The sequence below is a fragment of the Schistocerca piceifrons genome, chromosome 2 (assembly GCF_021461385.2).
Source record: "Schistocerca piceifrons isolate TAMUIC-IGC-003096 chromosome 2, iqSchPice1.1, whole genome shotgun sequence".
NCBI classification, from domain to species: Eukaryota; Metazoa; Arthropoda; class Insecta; order Orthoptera; family Acrididae; genus Schistocerca; species Schistocerca piceifrons.
In genome coordinates, this window is record NC_060139.1 from 2,088,226 (window position 1) to 2,114,034 (window position 25,809).

Here is a 25,809-nt window from a genome sequence, read left to right on the forward strand (position 1 = left end):
ATCTTGCATGAAAAAGATGAAGCGTCTTAATGTAGGATGACAGTAATTCCATCTTCTTGTTAAATGTCGTTCAAACTTGAGGTTTTTGTGAGAAGTATTCCTGTCATATGATTCGCTCATCATAATCCACTGGATGTCATCTATTGAGAGACGACGCCGTTTCATGCCCACTGATTTAAGAAACTTGTAGTTCGCACGTGTTATCATCTTGCGGTTATTCTACGAAATGCTGTGCTGCGCATTGTGTACGCTGGTTGTATACCTTACGCTCATCCTGTCTTAGATATAGTTGTACAATGGTTTCCTCACAACGAAAGTCAACAAGTTGGTTATTCTGGTCCACGAAACGCAGCGGCACGTAGTCCATTGTATGAACTGTCACTGGAACCTATATAGCATTGGTGGAAGTCTCAACAATCATATACCCTGTTGCGACTGATGGGAAGAATCGGTAAATTGAATGGATCAGTCTATCGTTCAATTATAAGTTCGTTGCAATCTTACACTCAACATGGATTGTATTGATAGAGAGAATATCCACTATCTGATCAGACTTGTAAAATTTACAGAATGCGACTTCAAAACCTGTTCCTTTGTGAAACCCAGTAAGGGGCCTACTGAACCTTTCTGCTTAAAGTCAATCGATGCATTCGCCGTTGTTATTTCAGATTTAAGTGTACTGGTGTTCACACAGAGCTCAATCCATTTCCACACCAATTTAAAACTTCGTTTAAATCGTCAATATCGTATGCACCAGGTTCAGTTTTCAGAATTTCGCCTTTGCTATTAATTTCAGATGCACTTTATTTGTGATATTTGGGATTTAGTTGTATGTCTCCAGCCCAATCAGCACGAAACTTCAACCTCCAATGCTTAAATCAATTGGTGGGAAGTAATTCGCACGTAATACAGACGGTCGTTCTTTTAAAGTCAGGGTGTGTGACATTGCAACTAAACATCAACTGGTGAATGGATGCTTAATGCCCATCCTTATAGATCATTCGGTGTAAACGTCAGTAGGAACATGATGCATAGATGACCAAACACGAAAGTATTAAGGTCTTGGTGGCGTCGAAAATTGTAGAATATTTGTCTTCTGCCTGTGAAATATCGTTGCAATTTTTGTGAAGGTTTCAGGACGCCAAATAAGTCGAAATAGTAGACGTCAATTGTATTTTATTTAACATATGTGTATTCCGCATAAACACACCTCGGAATCACGGAATATTGAATTTCTTTCTTCTTAACAAACTTAATCAGATGTGTATTTGTAAGCGCCCTGCTGGTAGGACTGCAAGGGGGGTTATTTCTGTTTATAAAGAGACCTCGATCTTTCATTTATAGTCCTTCTCCGATGGCTGCTGCCTCCATCGTGCCCGCTGTAGTTGCTACTGAGAGTTTTGTGCATTCTTGATTGTCCTGGCAGTGAACCCACGCCGAGAGATTGGTTAGGGCAGGAATGAGTAAGGGAATAATTCCACCCGACATCTTGGGTATTGGTAGAATCCTGGGTGGTTCAAACGATCTTCTTTTTCTCGGTCCTTTCTGCTTCAGGGTGCTTTTAGCTGCATACGTCGCTGTCAGTATGCAGTTTTTCACGCACCCCTTGGTTTTCTTCTTCCTTAGCGCGCGACGTGCAGCCCTAATAACATGGCTGAACTTCTTCACATCCAAGCCCAACTTAACTTTACCACACACTCATTGGTTTTTCAACTGAAATTGCTGCAATGAGTTGCCCTATACCCATAACCCTTCTCGCACGTATTGCTCTAGCTTTATCAGCTAAAATTCGATCGGTGGTGTGACGATCTTTATTCACCGCATATGCCATGTCGTGTTCCATACACGCTTCGTCGAGCAGATTTATCCCCTTACCACCGCGTGCCAATCGTTTTTGAAGTTTTGTTTCAGGTCCAGAGCAGTTATATTCAGCAATGTGTAATTCGACTGGTTGTTTGTCGAAAATACCACCTCCTCCTCTAATGCATCTCCTATCACACATGTTATGCTGCTGAGGTGGGTGTGGTCTATGCACTCTGTTAAATAGCAAGTCACCAGCGTCGATCCAGCTGTTTTGTGATGCAGGTAATCCAAGCCATTTAACTAACGTTCTGTTTCCTTGACGCCGATTGACCCTCTCTACGAGATACACATCTTGTTCTAAACTCTTCTGTAACATTTCTGTGATAAGGCATCCTGCAGTTTCAATACCACTGCTGTCCTTTAACAGACCGCTACGGTCGCAGGTTCGAATCCTGCCCCGGGCATGGATGTGTGTGATGTCTTTAGGTTAGTTAGGTTTAAGTAGTTCTAAGTTCTAGGTGACTGATGACCTCAGACGTTAAGTCCCATAGTGCTCAGAGCCTTTTTTTTTTTTTGTCCTTTAAGAGGGAGGTTCTAGGATTCATTCTGTGCAGTCAGGAAACTGTGAATATCTCGATTGACCAGTTTGGCATGTATGGCTTCTCAAATGCTGTCTTGCGTTTTGAAATATGTACTAAATCATCTACATGAAATTGCTGCTTGCGTGGATAAAGCATTTTAATACGATTGTGTATTGTATCTAGAAGTCTGTCATCACGAACATCCACTAGTCTCATTTTTATTATGCGATGTTTGGTTCGATTATACTGTGCATTCATTTGTGGCAGGATATCGGTTTATTTGTGTGAGGCAGGAAGATTGGATAGCATCCACTTTTGGGATATCAGTGTTCTGTTCAGACATTCCATGATACTTGCCTTCAGGTGGGTGACCGTCGAGTAGTGATGTATTCCATACCGCTCCGTCACAGTCTTCAAATATCTATTGTAAAACTCGCCTCCATGATCTGTTTGAAGGTTGTCTGGGCTTCGATTCGTCCCCGTCTGCAGCAATCGCTCAAACACATGCGTGGCATCTTTCCCTGCTTTCACTTTCGCGCGTAATGCCAAGGAAAATTTAGAATAAGCATCAATGACCATTAAACTATACCTGATGCCGTTATTTACACGTGAATATTCCCTCATGTTAACAAGATCTGCCTGACACAGATCGTCCAAACCTTTAATCGTAAAATATCTACGAACGAATGTTTTGCACGGCGGTTGGTGCGTTTCTCGAACTACAGTCTCCATACTTATTCGATGGCACCTCTAAGCTCAGAAATTATTCAGACAACTTCATTCGAATGAGCTGTATTACCAGCACCGACTAATGCCATGAGTAAATGTAGCCGATCAATACCATGACGTGCGGTCTGAGGCGCTTGCCACGGTTCGCGGGGCTCCCCCCGCCGGTGGTTCGAGTCCTCCCTCGGGCATGTGTGTTTGTGTTGTCCTCAGCGTAAGTAAGTTTAAGTTAGATTAAGTATTGCGTAAGCCTAGGGACCGATGACCTCAGCAGTTTGGTCCCATAGTCCTTACCACATATTTAAATTTTTTTTTAAATACCATGGCCGCTGCTATTTTTTTCACCATCCAGTACAGATTTTATACTGGATTTGTGTTTCCAGTTTCTATGGATTTTCGAATTCTGAAGCAGATGTCAAACGCAATATTTCAAGGTACATTTCCAGATCTGTAGGCGTGGGGTCTTACGAAAGTAAGGTTCAATAGATCTGTATTGTGTTCTCACTTACATTTATAGGCTGTATGGTTTGACTCAGCTGACACCAAATACTTTGTCTATCATAGCATCATGTGATCCTTAGTGAAGTCGGTAATGGCATCGCTATCATCGTGTAATTCTGCTGAGAGTTGACAGAGAGATTCTGTAACTGGCTTAAAGATTTCTCCCACTTCAAATGCTCTAACCTCAGCAGCCGTAACTTTTCCATGCCTCAATGACTTTATGCTTAGTCAACATCTCGTTGTATACCAATCGAACTTCTGTGCGGCGTGAGGTTTCATACATACGCTCTCCTTCTTCTTATGCTGCTCCTCATTCGGTAACAGATATTTTCCCTTCACTGAAGTCGCCTAATTTCTTTTCAGTTGTATTAACCCGTTCGTACCATAGCCCCTTCTCGGCAACAGATATTTTACCTTCAATTAACTCGTTTACTTTCTTTTCGATTGAATTAACCCGACCATTCATTGTACTGTTCAGTCTCAGAACGGTATAACAAAATGTCTATAGTTCCTTGTGTAATCCTTCAACTTTACAGTCGAGAGTTTCGCGTCCCTGTACAAGCTAATGTTTCGGCTATGCACACCCATCCTATAAGACTGAGCTCCACACATACGTGCGAATTTATCGATGGTGATGCACATACCGATGTAAGCACATCTTTCCATGGCTATATTCAGGGCTATTACAAATGATTGAAGCGATTTCATAAATTCACTGTAGTCCATTCATTGACATATGGTCACGACACACTACAGATACGTAGAAAAACTCATAAAGTTTTGTTCGGCTGAAGCCGCACTTCAGGTTTCTGCCGCCAGAGCGCTCGAGAGCGCAGTGAGACAAAATGGCGACAGGAGCCGAGAAAGCGTATGTCGTGCTTGAAATGCACTCACATCAGTCAGTCATAACAGTGCAACGACACTTCAGGACGAAGTTCAACAAAGATCCACCAACTGCTAACTCCATTCGGCGATGGTATGCACAGTTTAAAGCTTCTGGATGCCTCTGTAAGGGGAAATCAACGGGTCGGCCTGCAGTGAGCGAAGAAACGGTTGAACGCGTGCGGGCAAGTTTCACTTGTATCTGGACATGCTGGAAAATTGGCTCATGACACAACTGGAGACCGACAGCGCCGACTTCATCTTTCAACAGGATGGTGTTCCACCGCACTTCCATCATGATGTTCGGCATTTCTTAAACAAGAGATTGGAAAACCGATGGATCGGTCGTGGTGGAGATCATGATCAGCAATTCATCTCATGGCCTCCACGCTCTCCCGACTTAACCCCATGCGATTTCTTTCTGTGGGGTTATGTGAAAGATTCAGTGTTTAAACCTCCTCTACCAAGAAACGTGCCAGAACTGCGAGCTCGCATCAACGATGCTTTCGAACTAATTGATGGGGACATGCTGCGCCGAGTGTGGGAGGAATTTGATTATCGGCTTGATGTCTGCCGAATCACTAAAGGGGCACATATCGAACATTTGTGAATGCCTAAAAAGCTTTTTGAGTTTTTGTATGTGTGTGCAAAGCATTGTGAAAATATCTCAAATAATAAAGTTATTGTAGAGCTGTGAAATCGCTTCAATCATTTGTAATAACCCTGTATACACTCCTGGAAATGGAAAAAAGAACACATTGACACCGGTGTGTCAGACCCACCATACTTGCTCCGGACACTGCGAGAGGGCTGTACAAGCAATGATCACACGAACGGCACAGCGGACACACCAGGAACCGCGGTGTTGGCCGTCGAATGGCGCTAGCTGCGCAGCATTTGTGCACCGCCGCCGTCAGTGTCAGCCAGTTTGCCGTGGCATACGGAGCTCCATCGCAGTCTTTTAACACTGGTAGCATGCCGCGACAGCGTGGACGTGAACCGTATGTGCAGTTGACGGACTTTGAGCGAAGGCGTACAGTGGGCATGCGGGAGGCCGGGTGGACGTACCGCCGAATTGCTCAACACATGGGGCGTGAGGTCTCCACAGTACATCGATGTTGTCGCCAGTGTTCGGCGGAAGGTGCACGTGCCCGTCGACCTGGGACCGGACCGCAGCGACGCACGGATGCACGCCAAGACCGTAGGATCCTACGCAGTGCCGTAGGGGACCGCACCGCCACTTCCCAGCAAATTAGGGACACTGTTGCTCCTGGGGTATCGGCGAGGACCATTCGCAACCGTCTCCATGAAGCTGGGCTACGGTCCCGCACACCGTTAGGCCGTCTTCCGCTCACGCCCCAACATCGTGCAGCCCGCCTCCAGTGGTGTCGCGACAGGCGTGAATGGAGGGACGAATGGAGACGTGTCGTCTTCAGCGATGAGAGTCGCTTCTGCCTTGGTGCCAATGATGGTCGTATGCGTGTTTGGCGCCGTGCAGGTGAGCGCCACAATCAGGACTGCATACGACGGAGGCACACAGGGCCAACACCCGGCATCATGGTGTGGGGAGCGATCTCCTACACTGGCCGTACACCACTGGTGATCATCGAGGGGACACTGAATAGTGCACGGTACATCCAAACCGTCATCGAACCCATCGTTCTACCATTCCTAGACCGGCAAGGGAACTTGCTGTTCCAACAGGACAATGCACGTCCGCATGTATCCCGTGCCACCCAACGTGCTCTAGAAGGTGTAAGTCAACTACCCTGGCCAGCAAGATCTCCGGATCTGTCCCCCATTGAGCATGTTTGGGACTGGATGAAGCGTCGTCTCACGCGGTCTGCACGTCCAGCACGAACGCTGGTCCAACTGAGGCACCAGGTGGAAATGGCATGGCAAGCCGTTCCACAGGACTACATCCAGCATCTCTACGATCGTCTCCATGGGAGAATAGCAGCCTGCATTGCTGCGAAAGGTGGATATACACTGTACTAGTGCCGACATTGTGCATGCTCTGTTGCCTGTGTCTATGTGCCTGTGGTTCTGTCAGTGTGATCATGTGATGTATCTGACCCCAGGAATGTGTCAATAAAGTTTCCCCTTCCTGGGACAATGAATTCACGGTGTTCTTATTTCAATTTCCAGGAGTGTGTATATATAGGAACTCTTGGATTTTCCGTCTGTACCAGCCATCATTCAGTTTTCTTGTTTTATCAATAACGAGAAACTGCGAGTGATTCCAGCAATCTGCACATATCGTTACAAAATCATTGAACGGCATATTGATTCCCACATGAGCCTGGTAAATGTGTTTTAAATTCAGATTGCCCGTTTGAATTCCGTAATTAGGTTTGCATTATCCCTCGCCAGCTGTTTTGAGATTCTGGACTGTGCCTGACTCAGATAAAATACATCAACAGCCACAAGGAGACCAAAACAGAAATATCGTCGAATTTGATCTTGGTTTTCCACATCAACATCGTCAAATATGAACACTGTGTTTGGTTTTACTTTTTCCTGTGGAGGGATATCACCGCTTACACCACCGACACCCTGCAATATCTCCTGTTATATTTGATATTTGGACTGAAATACACATACAAGCTCGAAGTGGACACCATCCGGATGTGTTAGCAGTGACATGAGAACATTTGTCTTGCCACAGTTGGATGGACATACAATTACTGCATATTTTCAGGAAGGAGTTTGCCATTCTTCTTCCAGTCGTCTTGCATGCCGTCAAAGTTACAGTCGCTTACAACCAAGTCTTCATGCTTCACCCACCCTGCCACGATACCTACTACGTCAGATACTGGTATGCATTGGGTTTTTATAGATAATAATGAACACTGCACCCTGCCCTAGTACTGACTATGTCAAGTAGTGTCGTGGAATGGGCTTTTGCAGAGAGTTTAGTTATATGACATAATTTTCTGCTGTTGCATGACTGCAGTAAAAATACTGCTAGCAATAGCTTTAGTACTTCCAATATAATGAGAGGTGTGAAATAAAACACACACATGGTTGTATACACTTTTATTCAGTAATCTTAAATGGGATGCACTACATGAACAGGTTATTTCTTTATCTTAACGCCGGTACAGAATATAAAAAGAAAGCCCTCTTGTAAGTACAGAATTCAGCACGTATTTCTCTCAAACTTATTGACCGACAGTTTCTGTTGGCACCATACTGACGCACTGTTCAAAGTCGTCTACATGCACACTGTTCGTATGGAGATACAGTGCAATATCCGTGTACACAGCTTTAACACAAGGCACCCATTTGTTCAGCCTTTCCAACACAATGGATAGCACCATCTGTAGATTGAACGAATTTGTAGTGATGGTGTGCTGTAGATAAATGGACGTGTCACCCAACTTCACACAGAGTTCAGAGTCACCATACACTTTTGTAATGGTTAGAGTTAGAGCACCACAGTAAATGTCCAGTGGAGGACAGCTTGGATGATACTAGACGCTCAACTACTGCTTGATGTAGGCTTTTACACAACACAGTTCATCCGATTCCACCTCTGTAAGCCACACTTTAACAATTTTACGTGCATTCTTGATCTCTATCACAATATACCAGTTCCTGTCTGTGGATGCTTCTGTACCAGTATGTAAACACTTTGAGCCACTAGCGGTTAAATTAAACACTGAAGTGAACAGTATTGGTGCAGAGGCCACAAATGGTATCTTCTCATCCACTGCATCCTCACTTTGTCCACACAGTATCGCAGGAATATTGTGCAATGACGTGTATGATGGGGTCCAGTACCGCCCTGTGTCATGCTGGTTAGGGCTCCCAGTGCGCTTCCGCGAGTCAGACTATGGCTGGGTGTCTTCAACTGACAATAACAGCTCACTGTCCTGTTCCAACATGCTGACCAGGTGTGTGGCAGGAGCCAAGGGCGCAGCTGCTGCTGTGGGCCCAGATGGGCTGGGACATGTCACTGCTGCAGACCCCGGCTGACTGGAGGATGTTCAAAAAAGAAAAACCGGTACAAGCGATAATGCCAGCACAGAGCCTCAATCTTCCTCACGTGACAGTAAACACAGACATTAAGCGAGGGGTACTCACTCTTCCGTGGCTTCTGTCTGTTCTGCTGATGCCGCGGCTGCGAAGCACTGGACAATCTCGGCTCATGCTTCATGCTGGCTGACTGACTGCGACTGAGGCGGCAGAGCTGCTGGGCCAGCCTTATATCCCCAACGTGGTCAGGTGCTGTGCTCCTATTGGCTTCTGCCAGTTCTGAGCGCCTATGGTGCCATAATTGTGAACTAGACCAGTTGCTTGGTCCTCTGGATCATAGTCAGTTTTCCATCTCACAAGCGATGTCTATCTCTTGTGAGGTGGAAAACTGACTGTGAATTGAAAAATGGCAAGCAGTTATAACAACAGCGTCAGTCTTCATGATTTGCAGAAAGCATCTTGATACCATTCAGCTGCATAGCCATTACCTCCTGGACAGTATTCCTCTTCTTCTTCAGGCATTTATCCAATATATTTCCATTCTGCATGTAGGAGGCTATGGGCACAGTCATCGGCTATATGCTTACAGGCAACATGGTAGTTAATCTCCTCCTGGTCAGACACCACCAGCTCTTCAATAGAACACATTCTGCGCAGCAGCAAGGATGGTGAGTGAGTGATGATAGGATGGGTTGGTAGATGGGGAAGTGGGTGCAGATGAGCAGTTAAAGCACTTCAGTGATATATATCACATATACAAATATGCTTCAACTGAAGCAAATTAGCATCAACTGTCTGCCTCTTCCATTTTGGAAGAGTGAATACTTCATGTGGAATATCTCATCTACATCTACATTTTCTTTCTCCTGAACACTTCCATTATCATAATGATGAATTGTGGCTGCAGTTCTCCCTTTACATCTACATCTACATCTACATGGATACTTTGCGAATCACATTTAAGTGCCTGGCGGAGGGTTCATCGAACCACATCCATAATTATCTATTATTCCAATCCCGTATAGCGTGCTGAAAGAACGAACACATACATATTTCCGTACGAGCTCTGATTTCCCTTATTTTATCGTGGTCATCGTTTCTCCCCATGTAGGTCGGTGTCAAAAAAATGTTTTCGCGTTCGGAGGAGAAAGCTACTGATTGGAATTTCGTGAGAACATTCCGTCGTAACGAAAAACGGCTATCTTTTAATGACGTCCAGCCCAAATCGTGTATCATTTTAATGACACTCTCTCAGCTATTTCGCGATAATACAAAACGTGCTGGCCTTCTTTGAACTTTTTCGATGTACTCGACCAGTCCAATCTAGTAAGGATCCCACACCGCTCAGCAGTATTCTAAAAGACGACGGACAAGCGTAGTGTAGGCAGTCTTCTTAGTAGATCTGTTACATTTTCTTAGTGTCCTGTCAATAAAACGCAATCTTTGGTTAGCCTTCCCCACAACATTTTCTTTGTGTTCCTTTAAATTTAAGTTGGTCGTAATTGTAATTCCTAGGTATTTAGTTGAATTTACGGCCTTTATACTTGACTGATTTATCATGTAACAGAAGTTTAACGCATTCCTTTGGGCACTAATGTGGATGACCTCACACTTTTCGTTATTCAGAGTCATCTGCCAATTTTCGCACCATTCAGAGATCTTTTCTAAATCGTTTTTGACTCTGTTTTGATCTGATGACTTTATTAGGCGATAAAGGACAGTGTCATCTGCAAACAACCTAAGACGGCTGCTCAGACTGTCTCCCAAATCGTTTATATAAATAAGGAACACCAAAGGCCCCATAACACTACCTTGGGGAAAGCTGGAAATCACTTTTGTTTTCCCCGATGACTTTCCGTCAATTACTACTTACTGTGACCTCTCTGACAGGAAGTCACAAATCCAGTCACATGACTGAGACGATACTCCATAAGCACGCAATTTCACTACGAGCCGCTTGTGTGGTACAGTGTCAAAAGCCTTCTGGAAATACAGAAATACAGAATCGATCTGATATCACTTGTCAATAGCACTCAGCACTTCACGCGAATAAAGAGCTAGTTGTGTTTGACAAGAACGATGTTTTCTAAACTCATGCTGACTATGTGTCAATAGACCGTTTTCTTCGAGATAATGTTCAAACACAATATATGTTGCAGATTCCTGCTGCATATCGACGTTAATGATATGGACCTGTAATTTAGTTGATTACTCCTCCTACCTTTCTTGAATATTGGGTGACCTGTGCAACTTTCCAGTCTTTGGGTACAGATCTTTCGTCGAGCGAACGGTTGTATATGATTTACTTCTTCGTTACTCATGTTGGCAGCTGTTTTGATTCGAATTTTGGAATGTTTACTTGGTCATCTTTTGTGAAGGCATTTCGGAATTCTGCTTTGCCAGCACTGTCTTCGATAATATCACCATTGCCATCGCGCACAGAAGGCATTGACTGTTTCTTGCCGCTAACATACTTCACATACGACAAGAATTTCTTTGGATTTTCTGCCAGGTCTCGAGACAAAGTTTCGTTGTGGAAGCTTTTATAAGCATCTCGCATTGATGTCCACGCTATATTTCGAACTTCTGTAGAAGATCGCCAGTCGTGGAGATTTTGCGTCTGTTTCGTTGTTTCTGCAACAGTCGTCCGACCAGTTTTGTGCACTAAGGAGGATCACCTCCATCGTTTGTTAATTTATTTGGTACAAATCTCTCAATTGCTGCCGATACAGTCTCTCTGAATTCAAGCCGCATCTGGCCTACACTTATATCATTAATTTGGAAGGAGTGGAGAATGTCTCTCAGGAAGGCGTCAAGTGAATTATTACCTGCTTTTTTGAATAGGTATATTTTTCGTTTATTTTTGGATGATTTGGGTGTTACAATATATAATCTCGCTACGAAAATCCGTTTGATGCTCGTTATTAACTCAGGGTTATTTTTTGCTAAGAGGTCAAGTGTGTTTTCACAACCGTTTACTATTCGCATGGGCTCATGAACTAACTGCTCGAAATAATTTTCAGAGAATGCGTTTAGTACAATTTCGGATGATGCTTTATGCATAACTCCTGAATTAAACATGTATTTTCAGCAACATATGGAGGGTAAATTAAAGTCACCACCAACTATTATCGTATGAGTCGGGTACATGTTTGAATACAAACTCAAGTTTTCTTTGAACCTTTCAGCAACTGTATCATCTGAACTGGGAGGTCGGTAAAAGGATCCAATTATTATTTTGTTCCGGTTGCCAACAATGACCTCTGCCCACACTAACTCACAGGACGTATCTACTTCAATTTCGCGACAAGATGAACTACTTCTGGCAGCAACAAACGCGCCACCGCCAACCGTGTTTAGCCTATCCTTTCGGAACACCGTTAGGTTCTTTGCAAAAATTTAGGCTGAGCTTATATCCAGCTTAGCCAGCTTTCAGTGCCTACAACGATTTGAGTATCAGTGCTTTGTATTAGCGCTTGGAGCTCTTGTACTTTCCCAACACAGCTACTACAATTTACAACTGTTATACGAGTGGTTCCTGTATCTACGGTCTTCCTGTGCTCGGGCTGTACCCTTTGTGGCAGAAGCCATTCTTGTGTTTTCCTGAGACCCTCTAACCTAAAAAACCGCCCAGTCTACGCCACATAGCTCCTGGTACCCATGTAACCTCCTCCTTCATATAGTGGACACCTGATGTATTCAGGGGAACACGAAGCCCAACCATCCTCTGGCGCAAGTCGAGGGATCTGCAGGCTACACTGTCGCACAACCGTCTGAGCCTCTGATTCAGACCCTCCACTCGGCTCTGTACCAGAGGTCCACAACCGGTCCTGCTGACTATGCTGCAAATGGTCAGTTCTACTTTCATCTTGTAAGCAAGACTGTCAGTCTTTACCACTTCTGTTAGCCGCTCGAAACTAGAGAGAATCTCTTCTGATCCAAAGTGACACACATCATTGGTACCAACATGAGTAATCACCTGCAGTTGGCTGCACCCTGTACTCTTCATGGCGTCCGGGAGGATTCGTTCTACATCTGTCATGACTCCACCTGGTATGGACACAGAGTGCACACTGGTTTTCTTTCCCTTCTTGTCAGCCATGCCCCTAAGGGGCCCCATAATGCGCCTAACGTTGGAGCTCCCATCTATCAATACTCTCACCCCTCTGGATCTTGCAGGCTGAGAGGTTCCCTCTGAAACAGGACAGGCGACAGCATCTGGCTCAGTGACAGCGTCGGCCTCAGACAGCACATGGGACCTGTTTGTCATAAAACCGGGGAGGTGTTGCGTGCGGCCTCCTGGGAAGTCTTTCGCCGGCTGCTTCGCCCCGGGGCGACCTCCCACTCGACCACAGGTGGGGTGTCAGCCTCAGTGCGAGCAGTAACTGGGTTGGCCACCGGTGAGGGCCGATCAGAGGACTCTGAAGCACTGGACGTCCGTTGGATCCCCACAGCCGGCCCACAACAGTGGTGCCCATCCACTGCAGCCTCAAGCTGTGTAACTGAAGCCATCACAGCCTGAAGCTCAAAGTGAAGCGTCACCAACTTGGCTCACATCCACACACAACAATCGCAGTCCCCGTCCATACTAAAGACTGTGGAAAACTAAACTATGCAGATAAACAGACTATCAGCCGAAAACGCAAGAACTGTGTCCAATAAATTTGATTAACACGCTAAGATTCAAAAACCTAACTACCGAAGCACTCAGAAGAAACTAAATAATTCGCCCTGATTAGGAACTTGTAATATGTCACAAAATCGATTCACTTTCCGGTGCAAACGAAAACGCGTGAACTGTGGCTATTATATATTAAATAAACACGCAGAAACACAAGAAACTAAACTATTTGAGAACACAGATGATATTAGATAATTCGCTCCTGATTAGGAACTCGTAAAAGGCACAAAATCGGTTACTTCCCTGCTGCTGCTTCTGTCTCGGTCGGCTACTGCTGCATATCAAATGTGTACGTGTAATACAGCTACTGAAAGCCGCTCTGTCCCCCACATTCATCTTGTTGATCGAACACATCGCAGTGCAGCCACAACAGGAGCTCAGCATAGACTGAGCCTCTTCCACCAATTCTGGTAGTGTGAGCAGAAAAAAAAAAAAGAAATTACCACCCAAATTGGAATTTTACTGCAATTTCTATGGGAGGTGTTGGGGATGTGACGTCAGCAGAGCCCTGGGACAAAGAAATTCAAGTCACTTTTGAAATTCCACCGTTTTTAAATACCCACCATGTTTTGAATTTCCAGCCAAAATTCGAAATTCCTGCCAGTAGGACAGTTGGGGGAGGGGGATGGGGAGTGGAAGGGGAGGGGCTGGAGAAAACACTTGATGTTATCTGTGGGTGGGGGGGGGGCTGGGGTGTAATTAACTGATCAATGTAATTAATTTGCATATCAGTTTGATATCAAACTTGCACCAGAAACCCCATTATCCAACTACTCCTCTCTATATAGTCACTGCTCCTACTTAGACATCTGTCATAGAGTTGTATCTTGTAATACTCTCGTCATAAAAGACAGCCGCCTGTGCTTTCCGTCATTTTTCTATGCTGGTCTACAGTACACTGTCAGTAGCGAATTACTGGCTGTATTGTGGGTGATAATCATTCCACATTGAAAAAAATAAAAGAAATGTTGCAAGAGTAGATTGATTGTCCCTGCAGAGTGTGGCCGAGAATTACCATGAAGAAGCAAACACATGACAGTTAAGTTGTGTGCGCTGCGTGATGGCTTGTGAAACCTCAGCAGGTGCTCGTACTTGCCGGGGAGACACTGTTTTCTGGGCATCTTTACGTGCTCACTGTGCACTGAGAACTGAAAAGAGCTTCGTGGCGCGAAAGTTGGGCATACTAAACACATCAGCCAACACATCTGCGCAAAGTTTCATCGGATTTTCGTGACCTGTCAATCCTTACATCCCGAAAAGCTCTCGTAGTATGTAATGTTTCTCGTGTTTACCTCTGATGTTTGCATTTACAAAAGAACAGTACCACTCAAGTGTGCCGTGCGCCCTGTTACCTCAAAGCGACGCCTTACGCACCTCCTCCTTCCTGTCCTTGTCGGCGAGGCACTCGGGCGACGTCATGTTGGCGCCGACGACGCGGCCGTCCTCCAGCAGGGCGACCAGCACCGTCCGCTGGTCCAGCATCCGGCGCCACAGCCGCTCCATGTCCCGCACGGCGGCCGCCTCCCCGGCCAGGCCGAGCGCCCCGCACACCGGCTCATCGCGCAGGAAGTGCGTCGCCATCAGCTCCAGCACGGCGTCGTCCAGCTCCGGCGTCGCGTCCTGCACGACGAAGCGCGGCCGCTGCCCGTCCGCCGTGGGGCGCCGGCCCTCGAAGCGCCGCCACACCGTCGGCACCGGCTTGTCGTCCGGGCGCCTCCACGGCCTGCTCTCTGCACACATCTGCGGCACGTTTAGAAACCAGAATTGTCCAGTACTGAAGTTATAGGCAGAGGGCTGTGTGTATTTGGATACACAGAGTAATAACCACTTTCTGAATAAAAAAGCCTGCAGCAATGCTAATTTGCCCAAGTCAATCTGCAGTAAAAACTGATTTGTCTTTAAATATCAAAGGGCTTGATTAGATTACATCAGATTAGTGTTTCGTTCCATAGATCCGTGCTGAAGAGATCCTCATGGATGTGGAGTATGTCAATATTTTTTTAAGCTGAAATAACAATACTAATAGTATGAATATATACAACACATCATTAGTTTCTATTAAAAAATTCGTCAATGGAGTAGAAGGAGTTGGCCACTAGTAAGTCTTTCAGGCTTCTTTTAAACTGATCTTTATTTGTAACCAAATTGTTTATGTTTGCTGGAAAATTATTGAAGATGAGTGTTCGTGAGTGGTGGACCCCTTTTTGAACTTAAGTCTCTTATAAGTCCTTGTGCAGATCATTTTTGTTCCTGGTATTGTATGTACGAGCTGAGCTGTTTGTTGGAAAAAGAGATATATTATTTAGGACAAATTTCATTAAGGAGTAAATATACTGAGAGGCAGTAGTTAGTATACCCAGTTCTTTGAAGCGGTTTCTACAGGACCTCCGTGAATTTACTCCACAAATAATACGTATTACATGCTTTTGAATTCTGAAAACTTTAGTTTGACTTGAAGCATTACCCCAAAATATTATACCATATCACATTATGGAATGAAAGTAGGCAAAGTATGCAAGCTTTTTCATTTTTATGTCGCCTATGTCAGCTAACACTCGAATTGCAAATACAGATTTGTTCATGCAATTCTGCATTTCTGTGGTGTGCTCCGCCCAACTGAATCTATTATAAAGTCGTAATCCCAGGTATTTACGACTGTCAACCTCTTCTATATGCTCTTCTTCATGCTTTATGCAATGCTGGGTGGAAACCTCTTACAGGTTCTGAATTGCATATAGTGAGTCTTTTCGAAGTTTAATGTTAGTGAGTTGGCTTTAAACCATTAATTAATATCCATGAAAATATCATTAGCATATCTTCCTAGAACTACACTCGACATACTATTTATTGCAATGCTTGTGTCATCTGCAAACAAAACGAACTCTGCTTCTCGCAGTGTAACTGATGAGAGATCATTAACATACACAAGAAAAAGCAATGGCCCTAACATGGATCCTTGTGGGACACCACATGTAATTTCTTCTGTCTAAATAGTAAGATTTTCGTTAATTTATGTTGTGTTCAACTTTGTACACAGTGATGAGGAGAGGTGGTTATAGATTGGTGTGGCAGCTGTCGCCATAGGAAAGTTGGACAGGAGCAGAAATGATTAGCGAACAAGTTATACAACAAACTGGAGATTTGCTTCACTTGTCTATCTCCAAGCTAACGAAGACTCATTGCAAACAAGCAACAAACGACAGGTCCAGCTATCACAATGTCAACTAGGATGAGGCTCCCTGAAGTAAGCGCAAATGATGAGTTCGGAGACGTGGCTAAGCGGCATCCAAAAACTGTCAGGTATTCCGAAACCTGGCTTGCTCAAGAAAACTTCGTTTTCACATGTCTTGTCACACTGGCGGCGTGCAGAGTTGACATATTTTACTTCAATCTTACTTTGTAAGGATGACTACGTTATAAGCCACGCAACATCACTCTTGTGCAAGCCAGGCTACGGAAAAGCTGATAGTTTTTGGGGCCATTGCATACAATTCTCTCACGATAACACGTGTTATACTATTGCATGTAGTGAGCTTTTGATACAGCTTCTACACATGCAAGTAGACAATTTCCTATATGACCGTCAACCTGCGAAATTGCCGTCTACAACCTGGCTTGCTCACGGCTACTGTTTCAACTACGTACTGTTACTGTTTTGACGTCCACCCCCGGTAACTGTGTGATCGGCCCAACAGAATGTCACTCCTAAGCGCCCGGGTTCGACTCCCGGCTGGTTCGGAGATTTTCTCCGCTCAGGGACTGGGTGTTGTGTTGTCCTAATCACAATCCTTTCATCCCCATCGACGTGCAAGTCGCCGAAGTGGCGTCAAATCGAAACACTTGTACCCGGCGAAAGGTGGCCCTAGTCACACGATGTTCATTCACTGTTTTGGTCCTTATGAATGCATGTTGCTGCATGACTACAGCTAACAATGCTTTCCAATGCTTATTCAGCGACTTTTCATATTTTGAACGATCTACAGATGGTTGTAGACAGCAACTGAAACAAGTTCTCGAACTTTAATAGTGATAGCAAAATTATGGTCTAGGCATTAAAAGTTTTCACTCTTAAAAGTTTTTTATTTAATAAACACAGTGGATGATTTGTCTACACGTTCTGAGACACATTCATCTGTCTTACACTACAACGTGTATTACGAATCGATCTTGGGTAGATACTCTATCCAACTGATAAATGTTATGTTCCTGTACATCTTGTAGTTTTCTCGCAGTCGTCTTCTAAAACGCCAGAGGTATTTCTGAATAAGCATGTATTCCATACGCGTTAACAATGTTCGATGTAAAATCAGTTAGTCTCCAACGTTTCTCTTAAATATATTTACAAGTACGCTACACAGATGCTTATTAGATTTGGAAGTGTAGCTCTTGGAAATGATTTAACTTTATGGTGAAGCAACTTGGGGAGATTGGGAGATAAATGCAGATATTCTGATCATTGATACCTTAATACGTATCCACGTCAGTGCTTTAGTTTTTTTTTTGTCTGCATCCAATGCACATCAGTGTTTTAGTTCTTTTTTTCTCTGTGTCCAACACTTATACCGCCAACACGTCACACAATTTACTACCCGATTTTTTCGTCCAACACTGAACCCACAAAGGCGTGGAACCGATGACCAAGCAGTTTGGTCTCTTTTCCCCCATTCTAAACCAACCAACCAACAACAAAGGCGTCACATAATTTACTACCGGCACAGGCGTAACTGCACCACTAAGTGGGCTACGCCTTTCAATATAGACTAACCATTTTGCATCCACGTGATCACACTTCAACAACCAGAAGAAAATAAGCATTAATGGCTTACTCTTGCCGCAAGTACTTGGAGGTACTAACCAACCTAATAACATATTACTCCTACCGGCTATAATTATTACTTTGCAATTGAAGTAAATAGTGATTTAATGTACTTCAGTACACTGCGCTGTCACCAACACAAATGTCTGCACTTACACTCCTAACGCTGTGTATCTAATTATACGACTAGCATTTAGCATTATGCAAAATGTAACAAACTGTGGCATGACGTCTTTTGACTTCCCACAATAAGAGAAACATTCCAAGAAAATCTGATTAAATTCATTTCAGTAATTATGATATAAACTTGTAACTTATGGAACTTATCAAAAATACAACAGTTATGTTATATTCATTATATGATCACCTTCTACTTTTTCAGTACATGAAACGTTAATTACGAGGTCCGACTTCAGTAGTTGAAATTTTGAGGTAAAATGCGAGTCTACAATTTGAGCTCTCACGAACTGAAAAGTTTAAAATGGTTAATAAAATTTCAATATCTACGGATGAAGATAATAAACTTGTCCCTGATGTGGATTAGAATACGAGGCTTAAGTGTGCAGTGCATTTGCGGAAATTGTTTCTCTTATCCACGCAGCCCTCTAGTTATAGAGGATACTTCCGACAGGAAAATGTATAAGTTAGCTGCACTGAGTGTTGCGGAACTGGCGTACGAAAGGTTAAAAACATCATTGATTTCTTCTCTGGCTAACAAAAGTTTCTGGCAAAGCACGTCTTTTCATCACAGACATGGTCACTTATTCTGTCGCAAGATGGAATTGCATACGCCAGAGTGTTACCTTTCTGTAAGGAGGCTGACTTTACTTATGCCAGCTTTGAAATTTTTTGTTATGTCACGTCTGTAGACGTTCTTGCATGACAGTGTATGATGAATTTCTAGGCCAGAGATTTTACTCAAATGTTTGTGGATACGACATAAAATCTACATGCAGACTACCTAGAGTGCTGGACCAATTATACAGCCAGTGGGTTCAACTCAAGTACGGTTCATCTTGTGTCGCAAGTTAGTGACATGTGCATGATCCTATACAGGTTAGCAAGATATTAAGCCTTCGACGTACTTTAGTAAACACAGAATTTCATTCATGTCGTGCTTATAATTCTCAAAATACTTGATTTGTCCTAGGACCAATATCACCACTTGGAGACGTCATTATGCAGTAAGTCTACGTATGTGAAACTTCCTGGCATATTTGTGAGATTCGAACTCGAAATCTTCGCCTTTCGCAGGCAAGGGCTCTACGAGCTGAGCTACCAAGCAGGACTCCCCAGCGATCAGCACAGCATTACATCCGCCAGTACTTCACATCCTACCTTCCAAACTTCACAGAATCTCTCCTGCGAAACTTGCAAATCTAGCGCCGCTGGAAGAAAGGATATTGTGGTGATGAGGCTTAGACACAGTCTGGGGGATGTTTCCGGAATGAGATTTTCACTCTGCAGCGGAGTGTGCGCTGATATGAAACTTCCTGGCAGATTAAAACTCTGTGCCCGACCGAGACTTGAACTTGGTACCTTTGCCTTTCGCGGGCAAGTGCTCTACCATCTGAGCTACCGAAGCACGACTCACGCCCGGTACTCAAAGCTTTACTTCTGCCAGTGTCTCGTCTCCTACCTTCCAAACTTTACAGAAGGTCTCCTGCGAACCTTGCAGAACTAGCACTCCTGAAAGAAAGGATACTGTTGTGGCTTGGCAAGACAGCCAAGCCACTATGAGGAAGCCGAAAGGCACGCGTTTAAGCTCACGCAGGCTGGCGTGAGGTCTGGAACAGGACAAGGTAATTAATATAGCCAATAACTACGTAGCTGCTGGAATACTTAACTTTAATCCACAATTGGTGAACATCGCTCGTGACGGTACATGTTTTACAGCATCAATAGTAACTGGTAATGGCGCCTTGCTAGGTCGTAGCAAATGACGTAGCTGAAGGCTATGCTAACTACCGTCTCGACAAATGAGAGCGTAATTTGTCAGTGAACCATCGCTAGCAAAGTTGGTTGTACAACTGGGGCGAGTGCTAGGAAGTCTCTCTAGACCTGCCGTGTGGCGGCGCTCGGTCTGCAATCACTGATAGTGGCGACACGCGGGTCCGACGTCTACTAACGGACCGCGGCCGATTTAAAAGCTACCACCTAGCAAGTGTGGTGTCTGGCGGTGACACCACAGATACTGCGGAGACATGGCTTAGCCACAGCCTGGGGGATGTTTCCAGAATGAATTTTCAGTCTACAGCGGAGTATGCGCTGATATGAAACTATCTGGGACATTAAAACTGTGTGCTGGACCGAGACTCGAACTCGAGACCTTTGCCTTTCGCAGGTAATGCTCTACCAGGAAGTTTCATATCAGCGCCCACTCCGCTGCAGAGTGAAAATATCATTCTGAGAACGTCCCCTAGGCTGTGGCTAAGCCATGTCTCTGCAAGATCCTTTCTTCAAGGAGTGCTAGTCTTGCAAGGTTCGCAGGAGAGCTTCTGTGAAGTTTGGAAGGTACTGGTGGATGTAAAGCCGTGAGAAGGAAATCTGAGTCATGCTTAGATAGCTCAGTTGAAAGAGCACTTGCCAGGAAAAGGCAGAGGTTACGAGTTCGTGTCTGGGGTCCGGCACACGACTTTAATCTTCAGGAAGTAATGACGTTGGTTAATTTCTTCTAGTGCCTCAACTATCGAAATTTTTGTTCTTTTCAAAACAAAAATCATTACTTACAATGAATTTCTTTAGCAAATATCTACATTGTGTAGGCCCAATTGGAATATATCATGATCATTTCACCTTAAATTTATGCTGGTAGAGTATACGTGATGGCTGTGACCGATTCCGCTGATTGTTTGGCAAAGCATGAGATATTGCTATATTTATGAGTACACCATTACACTTGTTTCTGTTGGAGCAACTGCTAGTCTTTACACTACCTACTAATAATCTACTGATCATCCAGCGATATGCACGATTTTTATAATTATTTACATTGTGAAAACAAAAATCGGCTAGGAATAAAATTTAATGTCTCCTAATGTGCCACATGAGCCAACAGTTACGTGGAGCTTACAGTACTATTCGAAACTGAAGAACACTGGTCATTGGGTGTTAACGATTGTTCCTAACCTACGAAAGTCCTCATTACTGCAATAATGGACCAAGGCATACCAAGTAATACAATGGCTTTGCTTGGCTGAAATATTATGAAAACTATTAATGAATCCACAGATGTGACTAACCGAGCAAAGCTAAAGATTATTAGCGTTTTTACATTTTTTTTTAAATTTTAAAGACCATTTACAATTACATTGCTGCGAAGATAGAAGCAATGGTATCAAGCGATATACTCCTGAATTCACTGAGAAATGATCATAAGGATGAAAGGTCTTAGAAATTCAGTAATGTCTACCCTCTGTGCCATTGTATATAATAACTATGGGAAAACAAACACACACTGCATTTTGTGGATAACTTAAAACGTTACGATTAGGAGTGATGCTGATATTTAAATGTAACGAATGGGCTCCACTTTTATTGCAGTCTTACGGGTGCTGAAGTATACACGATAAAAAAGTCATTATGAATTTAAAGAGTATTGAAAACAGAACGCAACAATACAGAAACTCGGTATGTTAACAATAATCACTCTGTGTACTTTTTACAGTTGCCCGCTCTGATGGTAGCTGAAAACTGTAAGGAGATACTCGGAAAAACTACAGGTAAAACGAAAAACAACAAAATAGTTATCCGAATATAATATATGAGGTACAGCTATTATAGTGCATTTAAGTTTCAAAAGTATTCTACACAAATTTAAGCCTGTCTATACACCCGGGGATTACTAACAATATGGAAAGAGCAGTATGTCATATCGCCTTGCACAGGAATTGTTCAGTGTTCAGCTTGTAGCACAGCGACTTTGGATTAACGAGGAGGAGGTCTGGGACTAACAAACAGCTGCAGAGTGCGGGTACCTGTAAAAGATCGGGCACAGAGTTCATTGTTGCCAGATTTCCAATCATGTCATCGATGAAATTACGTCAACACAGTTCATTCGGTGTAATTTTTAGAAGTGATCGCTCAAGACAGAAGCTTAAAACTGTAAGGAGAAACGCAGAAAAGTTAGATGTGAAATGAAACCCTCTGACATAGATCAGGTACCCTGTGTATAAAACAGCTGGAAATTCAAAAATTGTCAGGAAATTAAGATACAGGTTAATTGTGGTGCAGGGTTTACCACCGCTCCTCTGTGGAGATGGCCTCCAGGTTTCTCCCTGATGACACTATAGTTAAAGACCTGTTGTCCCAAGTAAAAAATGGCATGAAATCCTAGATAAGGCAATGTTATATTGGTGGAAGTAAGTAATATGTTTTAAGTATAGTAGCCAAGATGGCCACCGTATTTCCCCTTGCCATAACCGACGTGAGGTACATGAAGTTAGTTCCCCCTACAGGTCCAAACCTATGAATAAGAGAACATACTTTTGCTATTTAGATAGTAACCGGTCTGGAATTTCCTGCTGACCTATCTAACGTGTTTTTACCAAGCTATTACTCACTCATATAAGTATGGCTTTTTATAGCAGCCAGGCCACTTATAGAATTCAAGATGGTCACTGTGTTTTCCTCCTAATATCACACATATTGTTTCTCATGGTAAGTTAAAGTCCAACTCCCCTCTGATGTCACATTACATTTCGATCTGTCGTGTCCTATTCCCACTGCAGAAGTAATAGGAGTTTTTAACTTAAGTCTTTATTTCAGACAAATACTACATGGGGGAGAGCACCCTTTCTGCAGTCATTAAGTTCACTAACAGGCACATGCCTGCTCTCCAGGCACTGCTAGACCAACAATCAAGGAAAAGCCACCACCACTGCCACCTCCCATTCACGCACCACTAGCAGCGAACCTGCACCGACGCAACTGTCAGCCATCAGCCAGGACTGGGACGAGCAGCCAGCCAGCCAACTCACCTGTGCCACGCCAGTGACTAACGCCACAGAGGTAGCACTGTGTCCACTCATCTGTCTGACATTTTTAAGTGTAGGTGTTCATATTTCAACACTTTCAATTAATTATAAATGCACCCATTCTTATAGAAAGAATATATGGAGTGCAGATATACTCACACCTGCCTACAGTAATAAAATTTGAGCACTGGCCTACTGTAAAAAACTGAAGTTTAAAGCATCCATTCTTATGGAAGACACATTGGGCTGGTCACCCTTAACAAAGTAGAATTATATGTAATACACTTTCTTCAAATTGGTGTTACATGTTTTTACCCATCAAGCAGGACCACTTCATACATTTTACATTTCGTATAATACGTAGTGCAGGGCTGAAGAGTATTGTTGACCACTTGAAAACTTCCAGAGGAGCACACAACTGACCTGCATACCACAGACAACACGTGGTTAAATATGAGAGACCACGGATATTTAAATAATACACTCATGTTACGCTTAATTTAAATAAAAATATGTAACTCATATGTGCTGTTTGAACATTTACAACACATGTTGTAGGATGGGATACAAGCATTTATTTATTTATTTGCTTTAAACAGATGTTGGACACAACTATGAACAGTCCACACTTCACCAGTGGGTAAGTTATACACTCCTGGAAATTGAAATAAGAACACCGTGAATTCATTGACACATTCCTGGGTTCAGATACATCACATGATCACACTGACAGACCCACAGGCACATAGACACAGGCAACAGAGCATGCACAATGTCGGCACTAGTACAGTGTATATCCACCTTTCGCAGCAATGCAGGCTGCTATTCTCCCATGGAGACGATCGTAGAGATGCTGGATGTAGTCCTGTGGAACGGCTTGCCATGCCATTTCCACCTGGCGCCTCAGTTGGACCAGCGTTCGTGCTGGACGTGCAGACCGCGTGAGACGACGCTTCATCCAGTCCCAAACATGCTCAATGGGGGACAGATCCGGAGATCTTGCTGGCCAGGGTAGTTGACTTACACCTTCTAGAGCACGTTGGGTGGCACGGGATACATGCGGACGTGCATTGTCCTGTTGGAACAGCAAGTTCCCGTGCCGGTCTAGGAATGGTAGAATGATGGGTTCGATGACGGTTTGGATGTACCGTGCACTATTCAGTGTCCCCTCGACGGTCACCAATGGTGTACGGCCAGTGTAGGAGATCGCTCCCCACACCATGATGCCGGGTGTTGGCCCTGTGTGCCTCGGTCGTATGCAGTCCTGATTGTGGCGCTCACCTGCACGGCGCCAAACACGCATACGACCATCATTGGCACCAAGGCAGAAGCGACTCTCATCGCTGAAGACGACACGTCTCCATTCGTCCCTCCATTCACGCCTGTCGCGACACCACTGGAGGCGGGCTGCACGATGTTGGGGCGTGAGCGGAAGACGGCCTAACGGTGTGCGGGACCGTAGCCCAGCTTCATGGAGACGGTTGCGAATGGTCCTCGCCGATACCCCAGGAGCAACAGTGTCCCTAATTTGCTGGGAAGTGGCGGTGCGGTCCCCTACTGCACTGCGTAGGATCCTCCGGTCTTGGCGTGCATCCGTGCGTCGCTGCGGTCCGGTCCCAGGTCGACGGGCACGTGCACCTTCCGCCGACCACTGGCGACAACATCGATTTACTGTGGAGACCTCACGCCCCACGTGTTGAGCAATTCGGCGGTACGTCCACCCGGCCTCCCGCATGCCCACTATACGCCCTCGCTCAAAGTCCGTCAACTGCACATACGGTTCACGTCCACGCTGTCGCGGCATGCTACCAGTGTTAAAGACTGCGATGGAGCTCCGTATGCCACGGCAAACTGGCTGACACTGACGGCGGCGGTGCACAAACGCTGCGCAGCTAGCGCCATTCGACGGCCAACACCGCGGTTCCTGGTGTGTCCGCTGTGCCGTGCGTGTGATCATTGCTTGTACAGCCCTCTCGCAGTGTCCGGAGCAAGTATGGTGGGTCTGACACACCGGTGTCAATGTGTTCTTTTTTCCATTTCCAGGAGTGTATTTAGCCCACACAACAGTGTATCACACCCTACCTCATCCACTCACCTGTCCACAATAGAAGCCTAACTCTTTACTGCTAGCTGAATGGAACTGACAAATTTACCGATAGTTAGAATGCAACATCATGAGACTTGGAATTTAAACAGATAGACTACTCCTCTCACCTACCATGGGCTTTGCACAACATGCGCATGTGAAACTGTGTGTATCCCACAACTAGAGTACTGTGAGATAGTCTCCTATTGCTATCCCCATCACATTAAATGGTTACATACTTCAGTGAGGAAGAGCAAATGTGTATCTTTATAGCTAATTTCTAAATTATTTTAACGATTGTCACCTCACCTACATCAAGCTGATATTGATAGTACATTAAACTCCCATCACAAAATTCAAAATTCTTACAAACAATCGGATTTGAGCAACAACTACATACAGACTGAGAACTGCTCTGTTATTCAGGATAGTTCACTTCCAATAATCCACAGCGAATAAGCAAAGAAAGTGACCTGTTTAGACTAACTCATCTATAATTTACAATAGAACATAGGTTATTTCAACATACAGTTCAATAAAGACACTATGACATCACAGCAGTTTATATGTTAGCACAATGAATGGTGTAAGAAACTCAATGCTAAAATGCCATCACACTGTTGTTGACGAAGAGTAAATGGCTCTTTTGTTTACGAAAGGTTCATGCAATGTACAGTATCTGCCAATTGTCTGGTCATCAATATCCATCCAATTGTCACACAATGAAAAGTATCCTAACAGTATCACTCACAGAAATGACTAGCATTTAGGAGTTC

At 44.2% G+C, this 25,809-nt stretch overlaps 1 protein-coding gene across 1 annotated transcript in view; it reads right to left on the reverse strand.

Moving 5' to 3' along the window:
- Positions 1-25,809, reverse strand: part of LOC124777006 (arylalkylamine N-acetyltransferase 1-like) — a 71,183-nt gene that overhangs the window by 21,235 nt on the left and 24,139 nt on the right. Inside the window, exon 2 of the mRNA XM_047252255.1 lies at positions 14,530-14,895. Within this exon, the coding sequence (XP_047108211.1) occupies positions 14,530-14,895 (366 nt within the window). The remainder of the gene's footprint in view (positions 1-14,529; positions 14,896-25,809) is intronic.